This window comes from Microcaecilia unicolor, chromosome 2 (genome assembly GCF_901765095.1).
Source record: "Microcaecilia unicolor chromosome 2, aMicUni1.1, whole genome shotgun sequence".
Lineage (NCBI taxonomy): Eukaryota > Metazoa > Chordata > Amphibia > Gymnophiona > Siphonopidae > Microcaecilia > Microcaecilia unicolor.
In genome coordinates, this window is record NC_044032.1 from 625,238,250 (window position 1) to 625,263,285 (window position 25,036).

At 45.7% G+C, this 25,036-nt stretch overlaps 1 protein-coding gene across 1 annotated transcript in view; it reads right to left on the reverse strand.

The window, feature by feature from the left end:
- Positions 1-6,459: 6,459 nt before the first annotated feature.
- Positions 6,460-25,036, reverse strand: part of LOC115462231 (GRB2-associated-binding protein 1-like) — a 92,907-nt gene continuing 74,330 nt past the window's right edge. Inside the window, 4 exon segments of the mRNA XM_030192242.1 lie at positions 6,460-6,536; positions 7,081-7,252; positions 7,255-7,663; positions 18,058-18,262. Coding sequence (XP_030048102.1) covers positions 6,460-6,536; positions 7,081-7,252; positions 7,255-7,663; positions 18,058-18,262 — 863 coding nt within the window.

Below are 25,036 nucleotides of genomic sequence, written 5' to 3' on the forward strand. Positions count from 1 at the left end.
AACCTGAGGCACACCCCGCCTGTCTAGTTTTTAAGGATATCCTCAATGAATATGCATGAGATATAGATTTGCATACAGTGCATACAAATCTATTATGCATCTCTCATCGTGGCTATTCTGAAAACTCAACCGGCTAGATGTGCCCTGAGGACTGGTTTGAAAACCACTGACTACACACTATATCAAAAAGTAATCTCCTTTTTTTTTCATACTATTAAAACTTCACGTTCTTACAAAGACAAAATTTAACAGTCACTGATAAAGACTATTCATCTATCAATCCCTTTCTGACATCTCTCCCTCCTCCCTTCTTACTAGCCCCCCAAGCCCAACACCTCTCCCTTCACACTCACTCTCTCTCCACCACCTCCCCCCCTCCGCCATAGTCTAGTATCTCTCCCTTCCTTCCTCAACACCTTTCCTTGGTGTACCTTCCTTTATTTTAAAAAGAAGTCTTTGATGGCAGCAATTTCCATATGCTACCGGCACCAGCCTCTTCTCTCTACTGCAGCCCGCCTCTGAGGCAGTGGCGTTCCTAGCCTGGATGACACCCAGGGCGGATTGCCGATGCCCCCCCCCCCCCCGGCAAAATGACCCCCCCCCCCGGGAGCACGCTGCTGGGGGTGACGCGGCGCGCGCCTGTCGGCTCCGAGTTCGCTAACTCGCTGCAGCTCCCTCTGCCCCGGAACAGGTTACTTCCTGTTCCGGGGCAGAGGGAGCTGCAGCGAGTTAGCGAACTCGGAGCCGACAGGCGCGCGCCGCGTCACCCCCCAGCAGCGTGCTCCCGGGGCAGACTGCCCCCACCACCCCCACCCCCCTTGGTACGCCACTGCTCTAAGGAAACAGGATGTTACATAAAGAGAGGCGAGCTACAGTAGAGAGAAGAGGCTGGTGCCGGTAGCAGGGCAACATATGGGAATCGCTGCCACCACTGACTTTTGGAAAAAAAGAAAGAAGACAAACTCGACTGAGGGGGGAGATATCAGGACTGTGGCCGAGGGAAGGGGAGCCAGGGGAGGGGGAAAGAGGACAGATGCCGGCCTGGGAAGGAGATGAAAGGAGGGATGCAAGCAGGTAGGCTGGCTGGTGGTGGCAAGATGCCGCTCCATGAAAAAGCACCCCTCCTCCTCAATTGACCTAATGCTAATCCCACTCCTGCACGTCTGGGTAAAGAACGGTACCGTAGTGATGGTTGTGTGGGGGAGGGGGGACAGGTGTTATGGTATTTTAATAAAATGTTGTTTCAAGGGCAAGAGGTTCAGGCTTTTCCAGATGTGTCACATATTACTCAACACAGAGAAAGTCTTCTCTTAACCTGAAAGCTCAGGTTCTTAATTTTCGGATTACCTTTTTTCTAAGGCTTCCTTGCAAGTACCTTGTATCATTTCAGGGCAATAATTTTGTCTTTCTAGATCCCTCACAGATGTAGAAGAATTGTTTCTGTTTTATTTGCCTCAAATTTTTTTAATATGTAAATTCCATTTCCTATTACAGTGTTGATGTCTATCCATGCAAGTTTTCAATACACATATATAAAAACTTTCAGTGGCCAGGAAGATTACACATGCAAGATCAATATAGCATTATAAAAGTAGGTGAGTATGTCAACTACACCAGTTGCAGCAAGTTGCCATTCAATCTCATCTCAGTCCACAAAAGCACTTTTTCCCTACACTTAGTATCTGTCGGAAAAAGTATACTGGTGGAACCTGGAAAGGATATACACAGAGATGCCACAAAGGGCTGGCAAGCAGGGAAACTGTCCAGGGTACCAAGCTGAAGGGGGAGGTGATGCAGTGTCACTCCACCTCTGCAGTCTTTGCATAAGGTAGTTGAAACCAGGGGCGTAGCTACGTGGGGACACAGGGGCATGAGCCCCCGTAGATTTGGCACTGGCCCCCCGCCAACCCCTTCGACTCCCCCTCCCGCCGCCACTGGGTGCGTTTGCTGGTGGGGGTCCCCAACCCCCGCCAGCCGAAGTCCTTTTCTCTGTCGCGGCCGCGTTGCTGATCTGCAAGGGCAGGCTTCTGTTTCTATGAGTCTGACGTCACAGAAACAGAAGCCTGCCCTTGCAGATCAGCAACGCGGCCGCGCAGGCTTCTGTTTCTGTGAGTCTGACGTCCTGCACATACATGCAGGACGTCAGACTCACAGAAACAGAAGCCTGCCCTTGCAGATCAGCAACGCGGCCATGCCGGAGAAGAGGACTTCGGGGTGGGGGATGGGACCCCCAGCCAGCAAAGGTACCTGACGGCGGCGACAGGGGAGGGTTAGCGCCGGGGGGGGGGGGGGGGGGGGCTAAAATGTGCCCCCTCACCTCAGGCTCTGGACCCTCCTCCCGCCGAAGTCTGGCTACGCCCTGGTTGAAACTTCTGCTATTTGAATCATGTGAGGATCTCTGTAGATAAAGAGCACTAAGCAATTCAAACAGCAGGCCATAACAAGGACTAATGCCCCTACAGGACTGAAGCAGAGCATTGAATGGGCAGCTCTAGTATAATGACTGGCTCACATTTGATCATGTGACACAAAATAGGAACTGCACAAAACCAACCACCTTCTTTAAAACCATTTTTAAAGCATTTTTTGGCAGTTGGCAGCTTTGGTTTGTTAAGCTACGAATGTTCGCCTATTTTCACACTGCTTACACATTTTTTGTAAATTCCATTATACGTTTGTTACTTGAAGTTAGTTTAAGAATGTGTGAAATATAGTATGGATAGAGAAAACTCCCCCATTGACTGCCCAGCACACTGCTTAGCCTCGTGACAGTCTTATATCTACATATACACATTGTTTTTTCAACTATACTCCTTCCTGGTCTCATGCACTGTATGTAATTCTTATTATAGACTACTTTGGAGCTAGCAGTTTATAAAGGTCTAAGAAAAGAACAGAACACACAGACTATATCCAATATCTCTCGCATCCAGAAATTCTCTATTTCACACAGAAAACACCCACACAAAACAATTTGTCACCAACAACTATAATTCAAGCTCTTTTAAAATTGCACACATAAAAACCTTAATTTCAAACACAAAACTACATAGGTTTCCCTCAAAGAGTCGGACAGTTTTTGCCACCATTTAACACACAGAATTGAACTCATACTTTGAATACGAATAAGAATCATTCCTGCTCATAAATACAGCCTTCACATACTTAATATTCAAATATGCACTCAATATAAATACAGTGTTTGGAGATTGTGATTTTTTTTTTTCAATAATGTAGCAGGAAATGCACACCATAATGTACTTGAGTTTATTCCAGTAGCCACACTGGTTCTCAAAAAAAGAAGAGAATGGCACACATCCTTGCAATATATCCAGCTACAAGCTATGCCAAAACATTTCACAGGACCCCACAGTCATTCACAAAGGAAAAATATTCAACATAAAGGAATCCTTTACATGCTCACCTTCCAATGTGGTATACATTAATCCGCAAACGAACCTTTTCCGGAGATGGGAAGGCGGTAGAACTAGAGGGCATGATATGAGATTGAAGGGGGACCTACTCAAGAAAAATGTCAGGAAGTATTTTTTCACGGAGAGAGTGGTGGATGCTTGGAATGCTCTCCCACGGGAGGTGGTGGAGAGGAAAACGGTAACGGAATTCAAACATGCATGGGATAAACATAAAGGAATCCTGTTCCGAGGGAATGGATCCTCAGAAGCTTAGCCGAGATTGGGTGGCAGAGCCGGTGGTGGGAGGCGGGGCAAACATAGTAACATAGTAGATGACGGCAGAAAAAGACCTGCACGGTCCATCTAGTCTGCCCAACAAGACAAACTCATATGTGCTACTTCTTGTGTATACCTTACCTTGATTTGTATCTGCCATTTTCAGGACACAGACCGTAGAAGTCTTGCCCAGCACTAGCCCCACCATCCAAACACCAGCCCCGCCTCCCAATCTCGGCTAAGCTTCTGAAGACAGACCGTAGAAGTCTTGCCCAGCACTAGCCCCATCATCCAAACACCAGCCCCGCCTCCCAATCTCGGTTAAGCTTCTGAGGATCCATTCCTTCTACACAGGATTCCTTTATGTTTATCCCACGCATGCTTGAATTCCGCTACTGTTTTCGTCTCCACCACCGCCCGCTTCTACAGTCTGTGCCAGAGCCGGTGGTTGGGAGGCAGGGATAGTGCTGGGCAGACTTATACGGTCTGTGCCCTGAAAATGACAGATACAAATCAAGGTACGGTATACACAAAAAGTAGCACATATGAGTTTATCTTGTTGGGCAGACTGGATGGACCGTGCAGGTCTTTTTCTGCCGTCATCTACTATGTTACTATGAGGGGCATAATCAAACAGTGCCGGCGAAATTGATCGCCGGCTATCTATTTTGGCGGCGCCACAACAGCTGGCCGGAACCGTATTATCGAAAAAGATGGACGGACAACTTTTGTTTCGAAAATACGGTTGGGGCCGGCCAAATGCCACAGATCGCCGGGTTTGAGATGGCCGACTGTTTTTCAGCGATAATGGAAACTGGAACCGGCCATCTCAAACCCGGCCAAATCCAAGGCATTTGGCCGTGGGAGGGGCCAGCATTCGTAGTGCACTGGTACTTCTGGATGTTTAGATCTTGCTGATCAGTTATGTTATGACTTACTTGTTCAGGAGTGCTGTATTTTGTGATACTGTTTTGAAAAATGTTCAAGAAAGACTTCATATAAATGAAAAAAGTCCTGACGTGCACTTCCTTTAATAGCCGTCTTTCTCTTGATGGCCTTCTTTCTCTCTGAAAGTGCACTTCTCTTAATGGCCGTCTTTCTCCCTGAACAGGGAAATCAAAAGTTTTTGCACACTGCTTTTTTTGTAGTAACAGTAGGATTTGAACCAGCCACTTCTGCATTACAAGACCAGTGATGTAACAACTTGGCCACAGCTCCACTTACTTGGGTGTCCCTCCATTTTGATTATACCCCTCCAGGTCTCTCTCAGCCACGCACAGACAGCTTAACGCACTGTGATTGGCTGAGAGAGACCTGAAGGGGTATAATCAAAAGGGAGGGACAGCCAAATAAGTGGAGCTGTGGCCAAGTGGTTACATCATGGCTCTTGTAATGCAGAGGTCGCTGGTTCAAATCCCACTATTACTACTAAAAAAACTGTGAGCAAAAACTGTTTTGATTTCCCTGTTTGGGGAGAAAGCCGGCCATTAAGAGAAGTGCACTTTCGAAAAGAAAGACAGCCATTAAGGGAAGTGCACGCCAGGGACGGCCATCAAGGGAAAATGAACGGTAGGGACTTTTTTCATTTGTATGAAGTCTTTCTTGAACATTTCTCAAAACAGTATCACAAAATACAGCACTCCAGAACAAGTAAGTCATAACATAACTGATCAGCAAGATCCTTTTTTTTTTTTTTTACGAGCTGGCCGACTGGATTCCCCAAATAGGAAGGAAATGTTTTAAAGTTTTTTTTTGGGTGGGAGGGGGTTGGTGACCACTGGAGGAGTATGGGGAGGTCATCCCCGATTCCTTCCGGTGGTCATCTGGTCAGTTTGGGCATCTTTTTGAGACTTGGTCGTGAAAATAAATAGACCAAGTAAAACCGGCCAAATGCTCGTCATCACCGGTTTTCTTTTTTCCATTATCAGCTGAAGCCGGCCATCTTGTAAGCACGCCCACATCCCGCCTTCACTACCCTGCCGACCCGCCCCCTTGAAGTTTAGCCGCCTCCGCGACGGAATGCCGGCGAGTGTGTCTAAAAATCGGCTTTCGATTATACCGATTTGGCCGGTTTTAGGAGATGGCTGGTCATCTCCCAATTTGTGTCGGAAGATGGCCGGCTATCACTTTTGAAAATAAGCTGGTATGTTACATTCAGTGTAAAAAAATGTGACGAAGGATGCTATATTGGAGAAACAAGCCAGATGCTAAAGACAAGATTTAAGTTACATAGATACCACATGAAAAATGCCAGTGCCAGCCAGGATTCCACTCCTGTGGGGCAGCACTTTACAAAACCAGAAAACTGTACCAGTGATTTCATAGTAAGAATCCTGAAAGGTAAAAAAACAATACAGGAACGTAAGACATTTGAAGTCAGATTGATTAAATAGACACCCACCAGACAGGACTTAAAGATCTGGGTTTTCTAGTCCATTAAAACCATAAAGTTGTATTGCTCTGTTTGTCACCCTCCTCTCACCTATCCCCCCCATCCTGTTAAGACTGTCACTGAAATGCTTTGATGTTTCACTTATATATACTGTCATCTACCAACATTTGCTTATTTCCAATCTGATGAAGAAGGGCAACCTTCGAAAGCTAATCAAGAAATGTATTAAGTTATGTCTAATAAAAAAGGTATCATCTTATTTTCTTTTCCACGTTTTATTTTGTTTTATGACCTTGTAACTCATTGAAAAAGGATATTTGTGGGAAAAGGGGGGTTTTTTGTTTGTTTTTAAGTCCTATGCAATATCTTTTACAACTTTCAGTAGCAGAGTTTTACAACCTGATGATCAATCTGTTCTGAGGATGAAGATTTAAGATATACAATGTACACAAAATCTAACAAGTAAAAAGAGTAGCACATCATTACCCCAAAAACATAACAAATTAGGGGCCCCTTTTACTAAGCTGCGTAGGCGCCTACACGCGCCAAATTGGAGTTACCGCCCGGTTACCGCGTGGCCCTTGCAGTAATTTCAATTTTGGCGCGTGTCCGCTACGCGCATCTGAAAAATATATTGTTATTTTCTGGCACAAATGGCATCTGATGCGTGTAGGTTACTACCGCCCAAATTCTTTACCACTAGGTCTATGGCTGGCGGTAATATCTCAGACCCAAAATGGACACATGGCAATTTTGATTTTGCCGCACATCCTTTTTCGGCAAGCAACAACAAAAAAGGCTTTTGCAGGCACAATGAAAAATGGATCTGTGCGCGCCCAAAACCCGCACCTACACTACCAAAAGCCATTTTTCTGCGGGCCTTTGTAAAAGGACCCCTTGATGGGATAGTGATTCGTGACGTGAAAGGTAGGAGCAAAATTTAAATAGGTAATATAAATACTATCAGATACAATACAAATTAAGATTTAAAAGGCTGACCTTTTCGTAATCTGTTTAAATCCAACGTAGAAACTGTATTACTGCGCGATGTGGGCATGCTTGGTGTCGGAATGCAGTAATTGCTGTCAGTCTCTGAGGCGGTACGAGTAATGGTGCATGCCTCTACAGGAGATCGCTCTGAAGCGTGGAGAGGTTTAGGTGGTCGAGGAGGGGAACATCTGGAATAGGTTCTAACTTTGATGACGTCTGACCCAGGGCTCCATCTGGAAAAGTTCGTGGAATCTGATAAGTACCTCCAGGAGTAGGGGGGATATCGTAACTAAGAGACAACTGCCTCATGTCTAATACAGATGGTCCAAGAGCATTGAACACATACAGTTCCCCTTCTGTATCAGTCCCAGATGGAGATGCTGTCTTTGGCAAAGGATCCTGTGAATAACTCCTTGGGAGATTATATAGGCTGGAATCCACAGATATACATCCTGCTTGAGATGACGGAGAATCATATACAAATCCATTTACTGTTTGTTTGCTAAGAGGTGGAGCAGCATTTTTGTGGGAGGGTACATTATCATTACAGTCCGTTTCAGAAGAGACAGATTTTGCTGAGTCAGCATGAGATCTAAAAAGAAAAAAAAAAGTATCAGTGTTCATTTTTGATGTGGTTTTACATCCTATGGATCGCAATACACTAGTCTAATATAATAATTTGCTCCTCCAACATTCCATTGTGTCTCACTGGGATCGTAACCACCTGTTGACATCACTCCTCCAACGTTCCAATGTGTGTCACTGGGATTGCAACCACCTGCTGACGTCACTCCTCCAACGTTCTCCGTCCCCCTTCCCTCCCAGTTCCATGGTACCCTGGAACTGGGAGGGGGGACCCTGGAAATGGGAGGGAGGGAGTGGGGCCTGGAACTCGGAGGGAGGTGGAGGGGGCAGGGGAGAGATGCTGCACATGGATGGATGGATGGATGGAGGGGGCAGGGCACAGAGGATGTTGCATGCATATGGATGAATGCAGGGGAGAGAGCATAATGCAGGGGAGGGAGGGGACCCTGAAACTCGGAGGGAGGCAGGGAGGGGACGACCCTGGAACTCTGAGGGAGGGGACGACCCTGGAACTCGGAGGGAGGGGGACAACAACCCTGGGAGGGAGGGGGGGACGACCCTGGAACTCAAAGGGCAGGAGGGAGGGGGACCCCTGGCACACACACTCATGCTCACACACACACACACTCTCTCTCTCAGACACACTCACACCCAGTCTCACTCTCTGTCACACACACACACTCACTCTCTCTCCCACACAGTCACTCTCACACACACTCTCTCAAACATACACACTCCGAGGAAAACCTTGCTAGCGCCCGTTTCATTTGTGTCAGAGACGGGCCTTTTTTTACTAGTTGAATATAAAGAACTGCATACAGGGTCAAATTTAGATATCAAACCCATCTATTTTTCTCACCTTCCCCATTGCCTCTTCCTCAAGCTTCTTTTTTCCCCCATCGCTCCATGTCCATGTTCTCTCTCTTCCCAGACCACCATTAGTTGTAAGGTTGCCACATTACCACACATAACTGGACACCATCTCCCTTCAACCTCCAAATCAATCTAATCTATGATCCCTTGCTCACTCTGGCTTCAAGTCCCCAATTCACACACTAATAAAATGTACAAAATTATTTCAGCTGGTCTCACATACATGCTTTATCACAGCTTCTCTGTCACATACTAGAAGTAAGCTGCTGTTTTAAAATATCAATACTTCTTATATTTTTGTGTCATTTCCCCTCCAAAAAGGCATAAAGAACAAAAGGTTGATGACATTGATGTTTTAGTGTACAATAAAATGTTTTGAGCATGAACTATGCCCCCCTCCCCCAATAAACCCAGAACAAGGTTTTTTTTTCAAACACACATCACAAACAAAATTTATGCTATAACATTATCTGTACCGATCTTTATGAGGTCTTTTCCTTCATTTTCTTTTCATACTTATGAGAGTTTTCCTGTGTTCCTTAACCCATTAATGCCCAATGTTCCCATATGTGGGAACAAATATGGGAACACTGGGCACTAATGGGTTAAAGTTCACCATTTTTCTTTTTCAGATTTAACCTATTTATAGTATGGTGAAATTGATCTGACTTGTTTTTTTTGTTCTGATTGATCTTTGCCATTTTTAGAGCATAGACTGTAGAAGTCTGCCCAGCACTGGCCTTGTTCTAAAATTACTGAAGCTGTTGTCAGAGCCCCTGAAAAACTCCCCTCCGGTCCATCCAAACCTATTCAGCCTTGATCAGGGCACAGATCATTGAAGTCTGCCCAGTACAGGCTTTCCTACCTAATCTCTGCTAAGCTTCTTTGGATCCGAGGAGGATTGTGACATTTCTAGACGTACATGGGCATGCGGGACCCGAGGCAGCATGGCTTCACTACTGGCAGGTCGTGTCAGACGAATCTGTCTTCTTCAACTGGGTGACCAAACAGTTGGATGTGGGAGGGGTGCTTGATGTGGTATACTTGGATTTCAGCAAAGCCTTTGACACGGTTCCGCACAGGCGACTGATAAATAAATTGAGTGCCCTTGGTGTGGGACCTAGAGTAACTGATCAATTTTTTTACCCAATCAGTTACTCTAGGTCCCACACCAAGGGCACTCAATTTATGAATGGTAGGTTGAATGGTAGGAGACAGAAGGTGGTGGTAAATGAAGCTTGCTCTGAAGAAAAGGGAGTTGCCAGTGGAGTACCGCAGGGATTGGTCCTAGGGCCGGCTCTTTTTAACGTCTTTGTGAGCGATATTGCGGAAGGGCTTTCTGGTAAGGTTTGTCTCTTTGCGGATGATACTAAACTCTGCAACAGGGTGGACACCCTGGAGGGTGTGAATGACATGAGGAAGGACCTAGTGAAGCTAGAGGAATGGACCGATATTTGGCAACTAAGGTTTAATCCCCAAAAAATGCAGGGTCATGCACTTGGGTCGCAAACCTCTAAGGGAACGGTACAGTATAGGGGGTGTAGTGCTTCAGTGTGTGAAGGAAGAGTGGGACTTGGGGGTGATTGAAAGCTTTAAGGTCATCAGACACAAACAGGTAGAAAAAGCGACGGCCAAAGCCAGAAGGATTTTTGGGTGCATAAAGAGAGGCATGACCAGCAGGAAAAAGGAGGTGATAGTGCCGTTGTATAAGTCTCTGGTGAGGCCTTATTTGGAGTACTGTGGAGACCACACCTACGGAAAGATATAAACAGGATGGAGTCGGTCCAGAGGCGGCTACGAAATTAGTAAGCGGTCTTGAATGCAAAAATTATAGGGATAGGTTTATGAACCAAAACATGTATACGCTGGAGAGAGGAGGGAGAGAGGAGACATGATAGAAACATTTAAATATCTCAAAGGCATTTATGTACAGGAAGAAAGCTTTTTTCAAAGGATGGAGAGCTCTGGAATGAGGGGGCATACGACAAAGTTGAGAGGAAACAGGCTTAGGAGCAACCCGAGGACGTATTATTTCACAGAAAGGGTGGTGGAGGCGTGGAATGGCCTCCCGGTGGAGGTGGTGGAGTCAAGGACTGTGTCAGAATTTAAAAAGGCATGGGATAAGCATGTGGGATCGCTTAGGACAGGAAGAATTAGGGGTTACAGAGGATGGGCAGACTGGATGGGCCATATGGCCTTATCTGCCGTCATGTTTCTATGTTTCTTCTAAACAGGATTCCTTTGTTTGTCCCACGCATTTTTTAATTCCGTTACAGTTTCATCTCTACCACCTCCCGCGGGAGGGCATTCCAGGTATCTACTACCCTCTCAGTGAAAAAATACTTCTGTTACCACAGAACACTACATTGTTATTCACAAGGTGTCTTTGCATCAAAGATGGAGGTCAACTTTATCTGAATTGAGCGTTGCCCAGTTGCACCAATGATACCACCTTGAGATAAGTACATTTGTTTACATAATTTTTTGGACTTTTGCATTTTTTTCTTGGAAGTATTAAGTTGTAGTGCACAGGACTTTGAAATTCAGCAGGTGACTGAATTTGTTTAAGCATCTGTGGAGGTTTTTTTTAAATTGTTTTATGAAAATTTTTTTTTTTTTTGGGGGGGGGGGTGGGGGGGGGGGAGGGATACCTGTATGCCTATGTTGAAATGTGTTGATGTGACTGGGAGAACAGTTGATAGTTGACATTGTTATATTGCAATATGTGATGGATGTAAAGGGAATGAGTACACAATAACAAGGTGTAGGAGGATGGGGTGGGGAGAGGGAGGGGAACTTACAGTTAAAGTTTGAGGACACTTTAGTCAAAGGTTGCTTAAGAAGACAGAGATTTGTATTAAGTACACATGTTATTGATCTTTACATGTATTAAACTGTGCCATCAATAAAAAGTTAAACAAATTGTTTTATGATTTTGTTTTTTAATTTTTAAATTTTTTTTTTAATTTGTAGTGGCTGCATTATCTTCCTCTTGGACTGAAGGAGGCGGTAGGGGGTGTGGTGCAATGATGGTTATATATTAAGTGCAAAGATTGGGTATTATACCATTTGATGTGAGGTACTTCACTCTGAGCACCATTATTCACATAGTAACATAGTAGATGACATCAGAAAAAGACCTGCACGGTCCTATCCAGTCCTGCCCAACAAGATAAACTCACATGTGCCATTTTTTGTGCATACCTTACCTTGATTTGTACCTGTCTTTTTCAGGGCACAGACCGTATAATCTGCCCAGCACTATCCCCCACCCCCCCAACCACCCGCTTGGCCTCCCAACCACTGGCTCTGGCACAGACCGTATAAGTCTGCCCAGCACTATCCCCGTTTAAACATTTTTTTTAGTATATAATTTCGCACTCATTTATATCATATTGAGCACTTTTAGAATTGATAGTTATTGATCTGAGTACCTGAACATAAATTTGTACCTTGGAATTGGTTAGTTTATTAAATTTTAACTACCAGACCCTTGACCATTCTTCCAACTTTTGAGATCCCTTCTCATGTTTCTACTCCTTCCAGGGTAATCCACTCTATTGGCTATCTTTGTGTCAGCTCCAAAAAGGCAAACTTTTCCTTCTAAGCCTTCAGCAATGTCTTGCACAATATATTAAGTAGAATTGGCACCATCAGCGGCCCGAGGCACTCCTCACCTTCCTTTCCTCCGAGGAGATCCATTTACCACCACCCCTCTGCCACCTGTCCGGTAACAGTTTCCAATCCAGTTCACCACTTTGGGTCCTAAGTTCAGCCCTCTCAGCTTATTCACGAGTCTTCTATGGGGGACCGTATCAAAGGCTTAAACATAATAAGTAAATACCTTGACAATGGTGGGGGGATGGGACTGAGGTTGTTACAGTAGTGTAGGTAAGTGGGTAAAGGAGAAGAGAAAGAGGAGGGAGAATGGGGAAGGATTAGTGGTATTTCAGGATATGACCTATAGGGAGGTTGAAGGTTTTGTTCCAATTCTTAAACCCTGCCTTCTCAGGGTTGGACCCAGTTCCTATAAGCGTATTTAAACACACTTTTGATGTGATGATAGAGTGGATTTTGGTAAATGCATCTCTTACAGAGGCCTGCTTCCGTGTTAAAGGAGGTGGTTAAGACCCCGATTCTGGAGAAGTTAGGAGCATATAGATCAATTTGCGCTAATTCAGGGTAGGGCCCAAATTATGTTTATGTTTAAACTAGCTTGTTTCCTTAGGATAATGGTCTTCTGGATGGTGGAAAGAAGGACAAAATATTGCTCTACCAATAGTGCTCATGAATATGAGGAAATGCCAATATTAAAACTGGACTTAGCACATTTGACATAATTATAGGACACCTTATTCCCATTTCTGAGACTCCTATAGCAGACTTGAAAAGGAGCTATCCTGAATGTTTTAAGGGACTGATTACTTATTGTTATGAGTTATACTACTACTGCCTTAGTGTCTTAAATGCGGTGAACAAGGCTCAGACTCCTATTAGGCAGGAACTAGCCCATCCCTCAGAGCCTGATGACTGAGACCTGGTAAAGCAGATCATCTGCACCTTCCCTGCTTCAGCCTTGTAATGGATAGCTCCTTCCAAGTGCTGCTCAGCACACCAATTGCATTAAAGCTCAAGGGAAGGAAAGCTTGGATTCATGCTTCCCATACCTCAAGATGGCTCAGCCTGCAGTCATGGACTTCTTTAGGCCTGCACTTCCTCAGTAGCCTATTTCTTCTGAAAACTGAAGCTGCTATATCTAACTCCATAGACGTTAGTATAAATATGTCTGGAGCAAAGCCTCACAATTTAAACCTAGGGGATTTAATGAAGAAAAATATTTCTAGATTAAAAAAAAAAAAAACTATATTTATAGACTTTCTAAGAACTACAGTGAGAGAAAGGAGGCATTTACCCTTGACTGTGACATTCCACCACAGCACGAATGTCATCTAATAACACAGGGAGATATGCTGGGGATAATATATTTCTCTATTCCTATGGCTCTGGACTCTCAGATCTCTAGGGCCAAGGAATCTTTACCCCAACGCAGTGGAGCCCTCTAGAAGATTAATGCTCCCCTTGTTACTAATGAAACACGTTATTGATGATCTAACATGTCACAGACCTATTGGGCCACCAGAGATTGGAGATTAGGCCAAGCGAAGGGGCCTCAGGGGTGCCTCCAATTCGAGCTTATGGCCCTTCAATTCAATGGTGTCACCCTGTGAGAGAGACTTTTTTCCCTCCTTCAGCTTTGGAAAAAAAATAACTAGAGCTCTTGAGCTGTGGTTATTTTTCAGTGAAAATAGGCCCATGAAAAACGTTTGGATCATAAAATATATTGGAAATGAGATCATCTTTGACAAGTGTGTTCTTATTTTCATGAACATCAAATTCGGATCCCAACCCAGGCTTTTATTATATGTCAACTAGATTACTGTAGTGTGCTTTATGCTGGCCTTTCAGTGACAGCACAACAGAGGCTTCAACTAATGCAAAAGTCTGAAGCCTGATTAATATGTAAAACAAACAAATTTAATAGGATAACTCAATTTCAGTAGTCTGCATTGCTTTTCTCTTTTTTTTTGGTTTATATTCTATCCAGTGTGTTTTTTCTAGCAAAAAAGGTGCCAGTACTCAAATGCTAGGTCACCCTTCAGGGGTGGGGCGATCAGTGTGGGACCCACCCCACAATAGACAGGTCCCCTGAAACCAGTCACAGTATCTATGACAAGGCGGAATTGGTGTGTAGAGCCTGAGCTCTGTCATTAAAACCCTGGGTTCCATGGGTCAATTTTAGCAGACAATGGAAAAGGTGCCGGTACTCAGTACCCCCAAGTACCCCCTCAAAAAAGCCCTGATTCTATCAAGCTTCTCACTATGGAATCCATCTGCTCCAAACCACAGAACCTGACTTTCCTATGACACACAAACTTACTTAAGTGTCCACTAGCCCCCTGTACCTGACCCTTTTGTATGCTTTTAGCTTTCTCTTTTTCTAAGCCTGATCATTTTCATTCCTTTTGCTTCTGAACCTTATACCTTCCTAATACAAGCCCCTGTTGCTCGAAATCAGAGAGAAACAGTAAAAGCCAAGGAGAAATAGGCATGGAGTTTAGAGGTGAGGCAGGAATAGTTTTTCAGTCTTCAAGAAATTTCAACATTTATTTTATTTTGTTACATTTGTACCCCGTGCTTTCCCGCTCATGGCAGGCTCAATGCGGCTTACGTGGGGCAATGGAGGGTTAAGTGACTTACCCAGAGTCACAAGGAGCTGCCTGTGCCTGAAGTGGGAATTGAACTCAGTTCCTCAGGACCAAAGCCACCACTCTAACCACTAGGCCACTCCTCCACTGTTGCTACTATTTGAGATTCTACATGGAATGTTGCTATTCCAACATTCCATGTAGAGGTCGGCCCTTGCAGATCACCAATGTGGCCGCACAGGCTTCTGCTTCTGTGAGTCTGACATCCTGCACGTACGTGCAGGACGTCAGACTCAGAGAAACAGAAGCCTGCGCAGCCTTCTACATGGAATGTTGCTAGTGGAATAGCAACATTCCATGTAGAATCTCCAATAGTATCTATTTTATTTTTGTTACATTTGTACCCTGCGCTTTCCCACTCATGGCAGGCTCAATGCGGCTTACATGGGCAAGGGAGGGTTAAGTGACTTGCCCAGAGTCACAAGGAGCTGCCTGTGCCTGAAGTGGAATCAAACTCAGTTCCCCAGGACCAAAGTCCACCACCCTAACCACTTGGCCACTCCTCCACTCATGGCAGGTCGAGCAATTCCTGCTTTTTCCTTGTTCCCTTCCTGAAGTGGCTCCACTATGTGGCTGTCAGGCTTGCTGGGGATGTAACTCCTGACTGAAGCTAAAGGATCTACACAGTCTAAACATAAGCCAGTGAATACTTTTCCTCTGGGCACCGATGTACCCCCTTGAAAGAGCATATTTCTTATTCTGCTATCCACAGAATCTCTATTCACAGCTTTTATCTTATGCAGCTCCTTTGGCTTCAGTTGTAAATCTAACTTCTATTCCCAGTGACCCAAGTTTAAACCCCCAGTGAGCTTCACACCGCCAGGGTAAAACAAGGTAGGTTTTCTCTCTCTCTCTCATTTTTTTTTTTAAACTTAGAACTCCTTTACAAAGCCGCACTAGCGATTCCTGTGCTGCAAATGCAACAAATCCCATTCAATTCCTATGAGCTTTAAACAGCATTTGCCGCACCGGAATTGCTAGCGCAACTTTGTAAAAGGAGACCTTAAATTTTACAAATTAACGAGTTATTAACCCGCTTAACATCCAGAGCAAATTGGGTATTAATAAATAACATGCAATTTGTCAAAATAAGTAACTTTACAGAAAATAACCATTGCACTATAGGCTGTCTGTCTTTACCCAGTAATCATAAAGAAGTATAAACAGATATCAAACAGAAATTATATAAATTTGCTCAATCCCCATAATCTAAGAAAATACAGAAATGTATCACAACTACATAAAATACTGGTGAATTAATCAGCAAGGTTTTCCTTGCTCCACAGACTACAAAGGTGCCAAAAACAAATGGCCTTCTGGGTCATTCTAGACCCATGCTCATTCACTTCACCTAGAGAGAATGAACTACCGTGTTTCCCCGAAAATAGGGCATCCCCATAAAATAAGACCTACCGAGGTTTTTGGTGCCCTTGGAAAATATAAGGCCTCCCCCGAAAGTAAGGCCTAGCAAAGTTTTTCTTTTAACCGGTAAGTAGGGTCGCCCCCCCCCCCCCCCACCCGAGATCGCCGGGCCCCCCTCCGTCGCTCCAAAACTAACCCCCCCTCCGTCGCTCCGAAACTAACCTGAACTTAAGTCTCCTTTCACTTTCCTTCCAGTTCACAGCAAGCAGCAGGGCAGGCCACTCCTTCCTTCCATGTCCCGCCCTTCGCCTGACGTAAAGTAACGTCAGGCGAGGGTGGGGCATGGAAGGAAGGAGAGGCCTGCCCTGCTGCTCCTGCGAACTGGAAGGAAAGTGAAAGGAGGCTTAAGTTCAGGTTAGTTTCGGAGCGACGGAGGGGGGTGGGATCCAGCGACTTCGGGTGGGAGCGCCATCTCGGGTGGTGGGGGGGGCGACCTCGGGTGGGGGTTACCGGTAGTTGCAGGAGCGACGGAGGGAAGGTGGGCGGGCCAACCGTGTTTCCCCGAAATACTAAGTCCGCCCCTGAAAATAAGACCTAGCGCCTTTTTGGGCGCAAAAATTAATATAAGACAGTGTCTTATATTCGGGGAAACACGGTAAGTATTTACTCATTCGTAGCGTTTAGCACTGGCCTTAGTTGATACAGCCAGAGTTGCCATCTAAGCATCACTTGACATGTAAACACATATGCAACCCTTTAAGTTTTGTCTTTTATACCATTAATTTTCTAATTAGAGATCCTCTGTGTTTATTCCACACCTTTTTGAATTCCGCCACAGTTTATTTTTTCTCCATCAACCACCCTCTCCATGAAAGAATTTTCTGACCTTACTTTCCTTTCCTTCACCCTTTCCGTCCATATGCAGTAGCTCTTTTCTCTCTCTTCCCCTCTATGTGCCACATTTCCCTACATCAATGTGCAGTATCTCCCTTCTCTGTCCTTCCCCTTCGTCCAGGTGCAACATCTCCTTCCTCTCCTCTTTCCTTCCATTCATGTGCAGCATTTCCTCCCTCTTTTCTTCCCCCTCCACTCCATTATGTCCAGCATTAACACCACTTCCATCCCCCATTTCCAGCATCTCTCCATCTCTTTTCACTTCCTGTTAGAACTCCCCATATCTGTTATCTTGTATTCCATCCCCTCCCCTCTCTATCCATCACCTCTTCCTGGCTCCCCCAACCCAACCATCATCTCTCAATGCTCCCCTTTGTTCCCTTTCCCCTCAGTCCAGCATTGCCCTTACTTTGCTTTTTTTCTTGCCGCCAGACACCACCGCAAAGAGGATCTTGCAGCCTGTGCCTGCGCTCAGAGTCTAGCAGTCTCGTCCCCAATGTAAATTTCTTGTGTTGGAAAGGGTAGGACGGGTAGGACTGGTAGAACTTAAAAGACAGCACAGGACCTTATAGCCCGTAATCAACATACCTTTCTGCCTCAAAATGCAGCCCTATAAAAGGTGCTGGGAGGTCTCTGGAGTACATTGGGGAGCAATGAGGGTGTATCTGAAGATCTTGGGAAGGGGGGCTACCATCGGCTTGCAGGCCTTACAATAACCACTATTGGCATAACGAGTCTCAAATATCAGGGCCAAAATTTGGACCGGAACAGATAAAATTAAGTGTTAGTCCTATAGGAGTACAGATTGCTTGACAGCACAGAAAAGAACAGTTTCATACTTTGTCTTGTTTACTAAGACCAATCAAAATCTTGATCCACTTGGACACAGAGCACAGTAGCTTGTAGCGCTATAGAAATGCTAAATAGTAGTAGTAACAATTAAATGTCTAATAATTAGTAAAAGAAAACTGCATTTTATCTCTTGTTTGATTAGAACAGAGTTTACCTAGTAGGTTCAGGCTTCTTGCTTTGGCAGTTGACTAGCAACAGATAATCTTGAGGATCTTCCTGGATGGGTGAAGAATCCAGATGTTGTACGTTAATTGGTTGATAAGGCGGAGGTAGGGAGCCAAGGGAAGATGGTGCAGTATTGATAGCTAAGGGTAACTCAATGGGTGCTTGTAAAGAGCAACTGGGTGGTTTCAAAGAATCTGCCAAAACACAAATATTAAGACTTACTGCTTTGTTACATCATTCTTTACTTTTTAAATAAAATATAAGGTGCAACAAAAATCATACAATAATAGAATTTTTCCACTAAAAATGCACATTAGGCAGAAGAATAAGGCAAATGTTAGAACAAATTTAATTCCATATAAGATTACTTATTTTAAACATTTAAAACAAGTTTTGAACTCAAGTGGAGGCTTAAAATTTAAATAAGCAAATTTAATATACATATACTGTTGGTGGAGATCAACCAACATTTGCTACGTGGCCACTTATGAGACACCATCATATTCGTCAATATAAGGGAAATTGGGGGTGCTGCCAGGTACTTGTGACCTGGTTTGGCCACTGTTGGAAACAGGATACTGGGTTAGATGGACTATTGGTCTGGCCCAGTATGGCTACTCATGTTTTTGTTTAGGCACCAGACTTCTTAAAACACAGTGGTCTTCCAGAGGACCTCACTGTCCATGCTGCCAATGGAAATTCCAATTACAAAGCACTGAGGCACTTAGGCTACTATGCCAGGGAGAATTCTGCACAAAAATGTTTAAACTTCTGCACAAATTTAAAATATTGTATACTTTATTTGTAATTTTTTTGAGCATATTTCCCCACAATAAAGCCTGACATCACCCCACCAGCCTTTTCCCTGCTCAGGCTCAACCTTCCCCAGCAATACTGAGAATAACAGACACTGAAGCCGAAGCCACTGACAATCCCAAACTTGCACACCACGAATCGAAGGTATGCCACACCCTAGCATAAGCTATCGAGGTGGATCTTTTCCGAGCCTACAGCATCGTAGCGATAACAGTGTCCGGATACCCTTTTCTTCTCAACCTCGCCCTTTCAAGGGCCAGGCCATAAGACCAAAGGGGGAGGGTTCCTCCATCGTGACTGGCCCCTGCAGCAGGAGACTGTCCTGCGCCAGTAGCAGAAAAGGACGATCGAACAGAAGCCGGATCACATCTGCGTACCAGGGTCGTCTGGGCCAATCCGGGGCCACTAGGATCACTTGACTGGGATGACTGGCAAAGTGAGTCAGTAACCTACCCACCATTGGCCACGGGGGAAAGGCATAGAGAAGGCCCCTGGGCCAAGGTTGAAGAAGGGCATCGATACCTTCTGAGCCCAGCTCTCATCACCTCTGAAAAAACGGGGAACCTTCACATTGAATGCGGTGGCCATCAAGTCCATCTCTGGCATCCCCCAACGGGCAGTTATCTGATCGAAGGCCAGAGGGGACGGCTCCAACTGGTGGCAACTGAGAAAGTCCGCTTGCACTTTCTGTGACCCTGCTATACGAGCCGCTGTCAAGAAAAAGAGATGAGTCTCTGCCCAACGGCAGATCAGAGCCACCTGGTGCCCCCCTGACGGTTTACGTAGGCGACCGCCGTCGCATTGTCCGAAAACACTCAAACTGGGCAACCGCGGAGAAGAGACAGAAACTCCCAAAGGGCCAGACAAATCGCCCGCAACTCCAAGCAGTTGATGGACCATGATGCCTCCGTCGAAGTCCAAACGCCCTGGGCCATCTGTTAGAGGCAATGAGCCCCCCAGCCAGACAGTGATACATCTGTGGTCACTGTCTTCTAGTCCGGATTACCAGAGGAATGCCCGACACCAGATTCTTCTGAATGAACCACCAGAGCATGATTATGTGAAGATGGGCCGAACATGGAACCCGAACCTCATAATACTCCAAGAGCGGAGACCAACGGCTCAGAAGGTGAACCGGGAGGTGGCGCATGGGAGCTCTGGCCCACTTTACCACGTCGAAGGTGGAGGACATGGAACCCAGAACTTATACATAGTCCCAAGCCCGCAGGTTCGGAGTTTGAAACAGCGCTCAAGACTGAGCCTGTAACCGCTGTGCTTGAGCTGAAGGAAGAGAAACTATCCCTGTTCGAGTTCGAAGCACACCCCCAAGTATTCCAGCGTTAGGCTGCACTTTGGGAAGTTGATCACCCAACCAAGCGACTGAAGCAACCTGACAGCTTTGTCGGTTGCCCGCCAACTCTGCTCGAAAGAAGACGCCCGCACAAGCCAGTCATCTAGATAAGGATGGACCTGAATCCCTTCCTTCCTGAGATAGGCCCCCACTACTACCAGACCCTTGGAAAAGGTCCGAGGTGCTGTGGTTAGGCCGAAGGGCATCACCTTGAATTGAAAATGACGACCGAGCACTGCAAAGCGAAGAAAGCGCCTGTGGGGAGGCCAGATTGGAATGTGTAAATAGGCGTCAAAAACTCCCCTGGCTGTACTGCTGCGATCACAGATCGGAGGGTTTCCATGCGGAAAATCTGAACCCGTAAGGACCTGTTGACGCACTTGAGATCTAAGATGGGTTGCCAAGAACCACCCTTTTTTGGCACCACAAAATAAATGGAGTATCGACTGCATCCTCTTTCTGCTGGGGGTACGGGCTAGACGGCACCCAGCTGTTGTAAGTTGAGGAGGGTGTGTTGAACGGTCTGCATCTTGGCAGGACATTTGCAAGGAGATTCCAGAAAAGAGCCTACTATCGGACGAGCCAATTCTAACTTGTAGCCATCTCTGATAACCTCCAAGACCCATTCGTCGAATGTTACCCTGGTCCACTCCACCAGGAATAGGGACAGTCTGCCCCCAATTATCGGCTGGATATGGACCAGGGCCCCATCACTGGGCGGACCTGGCTGCGGGCTGGTTTCTGTTACCGGAAAGCAAGGCCCACCTATCACCACGAAAGGGCTGAGGCCTCTGAGAAGACCTTGCTGTAAAAGAGGCCCCACGACCTGGACGGTAACGCCGTGTATCCCTAAACTTAGGTCTAGGTCCTGCCAGTCGTACAAACTTGGACCTGTCCTCCAGGAGGCACTGACCCTTAGAGTCACTGAGGTCCTTCATAATCTGTTCTAGGTCTGTCCCAAACAAAAGCTTTCCCCTAAAATGAAGCCTTGCTAAATGTGACTTAGAGGCCATGTCTGCAGCCAATGCTGCAACCACAGACAGCAACGCGCTGTGACCGCTAGGGAAACCTCCTTCGCCGAAGCCCTCAAAAGATCCGCAAGGAAGGCTAATCCGGACTCTAAGGCCGGCAAAACAGCCACGAGATCTTCCAGAGAGGAGGCTTTCTGTACCCAAGATAAGCATGCCCGCACCGCATAGGACCCACAAACTGAGGCCTGCAGGGAAAGGGCCGCTACTTCAAAGGACATCTTAAAGCAAGTCTCCAACTTATGATCCTGAGGGTCCTTGAGCGCCGTGCCGCCCTCCACAGGGACAGTGGTTTTCTTAGTGACCGCTGTGATTAAGGAAGCCACCATAGGGACCTTCAGCAAGTCTAAGTCAGGAGCAGGTAGCGCGTAAAGACGCGACATAACTCTAAGCAACCTTAAGCCCACCGTCTGGCGTAACCCACTGCGCCAAAATAAGGATCTTTATGGCCTCATGCACATGAAAGGAACGAGGTGGGCATTTAGTGCCAGACATAATAGAGGGCACCGGACCTGTTCCCCCTGACAATTCAGGGGGGAAATGGTCAAAACCTCAAAAGCCCTAACAATCAGGGAGGGAAGCTCTTCCCTGCGAAAAAGGCAGGCAGCCGTTGTATCATCCCCCTCCTCAGAGGGCAGGGTAACCTCATCTGCCAAATCCAAAGATTCTGAGGGAGAGCCTGGAGACAAAACCAGGTCATCTGTGTCAGATAGCTCCTTGGGATTCAAATCTCCACCCGGGGACGTTTTGGCAGGAAAGACTGAGAGGCTGCAGCAACCGAAGTTTGCTGAGGAAGAGACGGGGCTGCCTGAAGAGAAACGCCCGACTTCTTCAAAAGAAAGGCATTGTGCATTAATAAAACAAAATCCGTGGAAAAAGGAACTGCAAGGGACTCCCCTGCTCCCTATACATCACTTCCTTCCATCGGAGCCTGTGCCACAGAAGCGCGCTGCACCTCTTGTCTATCAACCGCCACGTGCGGAGCAGGACACGCCTGAGAGGAAAAAATGGTAACCACCATATGCGGAGCGGGACACGCCTGAGAGGAAAAAATGGCGCCTGCCAACGCGCACTGAACTAACTGCCCCGAGGAAACCGCCGAAACTATCCCCTGTGCTTCCAACTCACCGGACGCCTGAGGGGAATCCTCGTCGTGCTCAACAACCGCTGTGGACTGACAGCGGCAGGACTCACACTCCCCCGATGCTGCTCTCCAGCCCCCACACCAGGAGCAGCGCTTAGCCGCCTCAGAAGGCACTGACATGCTCCACAAACACCTGCCCCAAAACTGACTCGGCAGAACGTCCAGTTCCTCCATATGATTAAACAAAACCAAAGTCTCTTACCTTTTTTTTTTTTTTTTTTTTAAGTCAGGAGAGAAAGGAAACACCCGATCAGGCCAACAGCCCCGGGTGACGGAGAAAAGGTAGGAGGAGACCGGGAGGGACCTGGCACCACCAGGTGTACACCACAAGCTGCAAACAACCACTCAACCCCTGTCTGTGCTAAACTAGGCCCAAAGGACACCAGTAGCCAGAACAAACCAGAGCTGCACAGAGATGTCCGTCCACCTGCTAGACAGAGAGAATACTGAGGTTCAGCTGGCTGCACAGGTTCACATATAGCAAACCTTGGAGGTTCTCTCTATCTCCACCTGCTAGTAGAGGGACACAACCCACAAGTCTCTGGATTGATCTGTGGGACGCCATGGGATTTGTGTTTGCTTCTCAAACTGCAAATAATTTATGATTTGCTTATGAAAATACCCTGTATTGACAAATTTCCTTGTAGTCCTCTTAATTGGTAAAACTTACCATAAATTATGTGCCTGGGAATGAGTGGGAAAGATAACTAAACTACGCCAAAACAATTCAAGATCCTCATATGAATCTAATGCTTACCCTTTAATATTCTAGGGCTTTAACAACTAATTTTAAACTAAGGCAAAATTGGAGGAGCAGCCTAAGGGTTAGTGCAAAGGGCCAAGAACCTGAAGAACTGAGTTTGACTCCTATCGCAGCCGCTTGCGATATTGGATAAGTCAAGTGACCCTCCATTGCCCCAGGTATGAAACTTAAATTGTGAACCCACCAGGGATAGAAAAAGTACCTACATATAATATGTAAACCACTTTAGTTGTATTCCAGAAAAATATGGCTGTAGAGTCAGTACAGCAAACCTTCAACTCCAACTCCTACTGATATTAGGATTTAAAGTTTTTGTCCTGGATCTAAAGTACTGATAAATATAACTTGGAGTGGAGGAGTGGCCTAGTGGTTAGGGTGGTGGACTTTGGTCCTGGGGAACTGAGGAACTGAGTTCGATTCCCACTTCAGGCACAGGCAGCTCCTTGTGACTCTGGGCAAGTCACTTAACCCTCCATTGCCCCATGTAAGCCGCATTGAGCCTGCCATGAGTGGGAAAGCGCAGGGTACAAATGTAACTAAAATAAAATAGATACTATTGGAGATTCTACATGGAATGTTGCTACTACTGGAGATTCTAGATGGAATGTTCCTACTATTGGAGATTCTACATGGAATGTTGCTATTACATTCCATTTAGAAGGCTGCGCAGGCTTCTGTTTCTGTGAGTCTGACGTCCTGCACGTCAGACTCACAGAATCAGAAGCCTGCGCGGCCACATTGGTGATCTGCAAGGGCCGACTTCTACATGGAATGTTGCTAGTGGAATAGCAACATTCCATGTAGAATCTCAAATAGTAGCAACAGTGGAGGAGGAGTGGCCTAGTGGTTTAGGGTGGTGGACTTTGGTCCTGAGGAACTGAGTTTGATTCCCACTTCAGGCACAGGCAGATCCTTGTGACTCTGGGCAAGTCACTTAACCCTCCATTGCCCCATGTAAGCCGCATTGAGCCTGCCATGAGTGGGAAAGCGCGGGGTACAAATGTAACAAAAATAAAAAAATTATATGTACCAGTACTTCATATATATAATATTTTTTGTCCTGGATTTAAGTATAAAATGATAAATTTACCATATAATGTTTTATTTTAAAGCTGGACATGGAGTCAGTACATTTTTACCGACTGACCCACAGCCCTGCCTAGAAAGGCGGTATATACCCTTAACCATAACACACCCCCTCCTTTTTATATTAGGCTCTTTAAACAAGTTAATAACAAAATCTTAATATGATTTAAAGTAAAATTAATCACTATACCCACAAAATTCTCTTCTACCCAAGTTTGAACAACGAATCTCCCACACCTACCCATGAACTTCCTCTGCTCTCAGTGATTTGTCAGATGGAAGGAGAAAAAAAATGCTTTGCTGTGTATGTTCAAACTCAAATATATCAATTTAACTCATCCCACTTCCTATCTAGCACGTGACAATTTTATTCTTCTCATTTTTAGAGGTCAAGCTTGGTTTTGTGATTCTCCTCAACACCTGGGAGAATCCTTGTTTGGAACAGTGTCACAAACTGCACCACATGGAATGTAGTACAGCTCAGGAATGGGACTGAACTGGTCCAAACAGTATATGTTGTAATGAGAGATATGATATCCAGTGCATAAAAAACATATTATATGGCAATCTTGCTACCATAATTGCTTTCAAGTTTTCATGTGATTAGGTGAAAGAAGTTCTGTTCTATCCTAATTCGTTCTATTCACAATCTCTACTGCTCCCACCCACGCTTAATATTCTGGTTCATTCTTCGATTGTAACACAAATTGATTACTGTAACTCTCCACCCCCAAATCACTAATGTTGAAACATATACCAGGAAATGTAGATGGAAAGTGA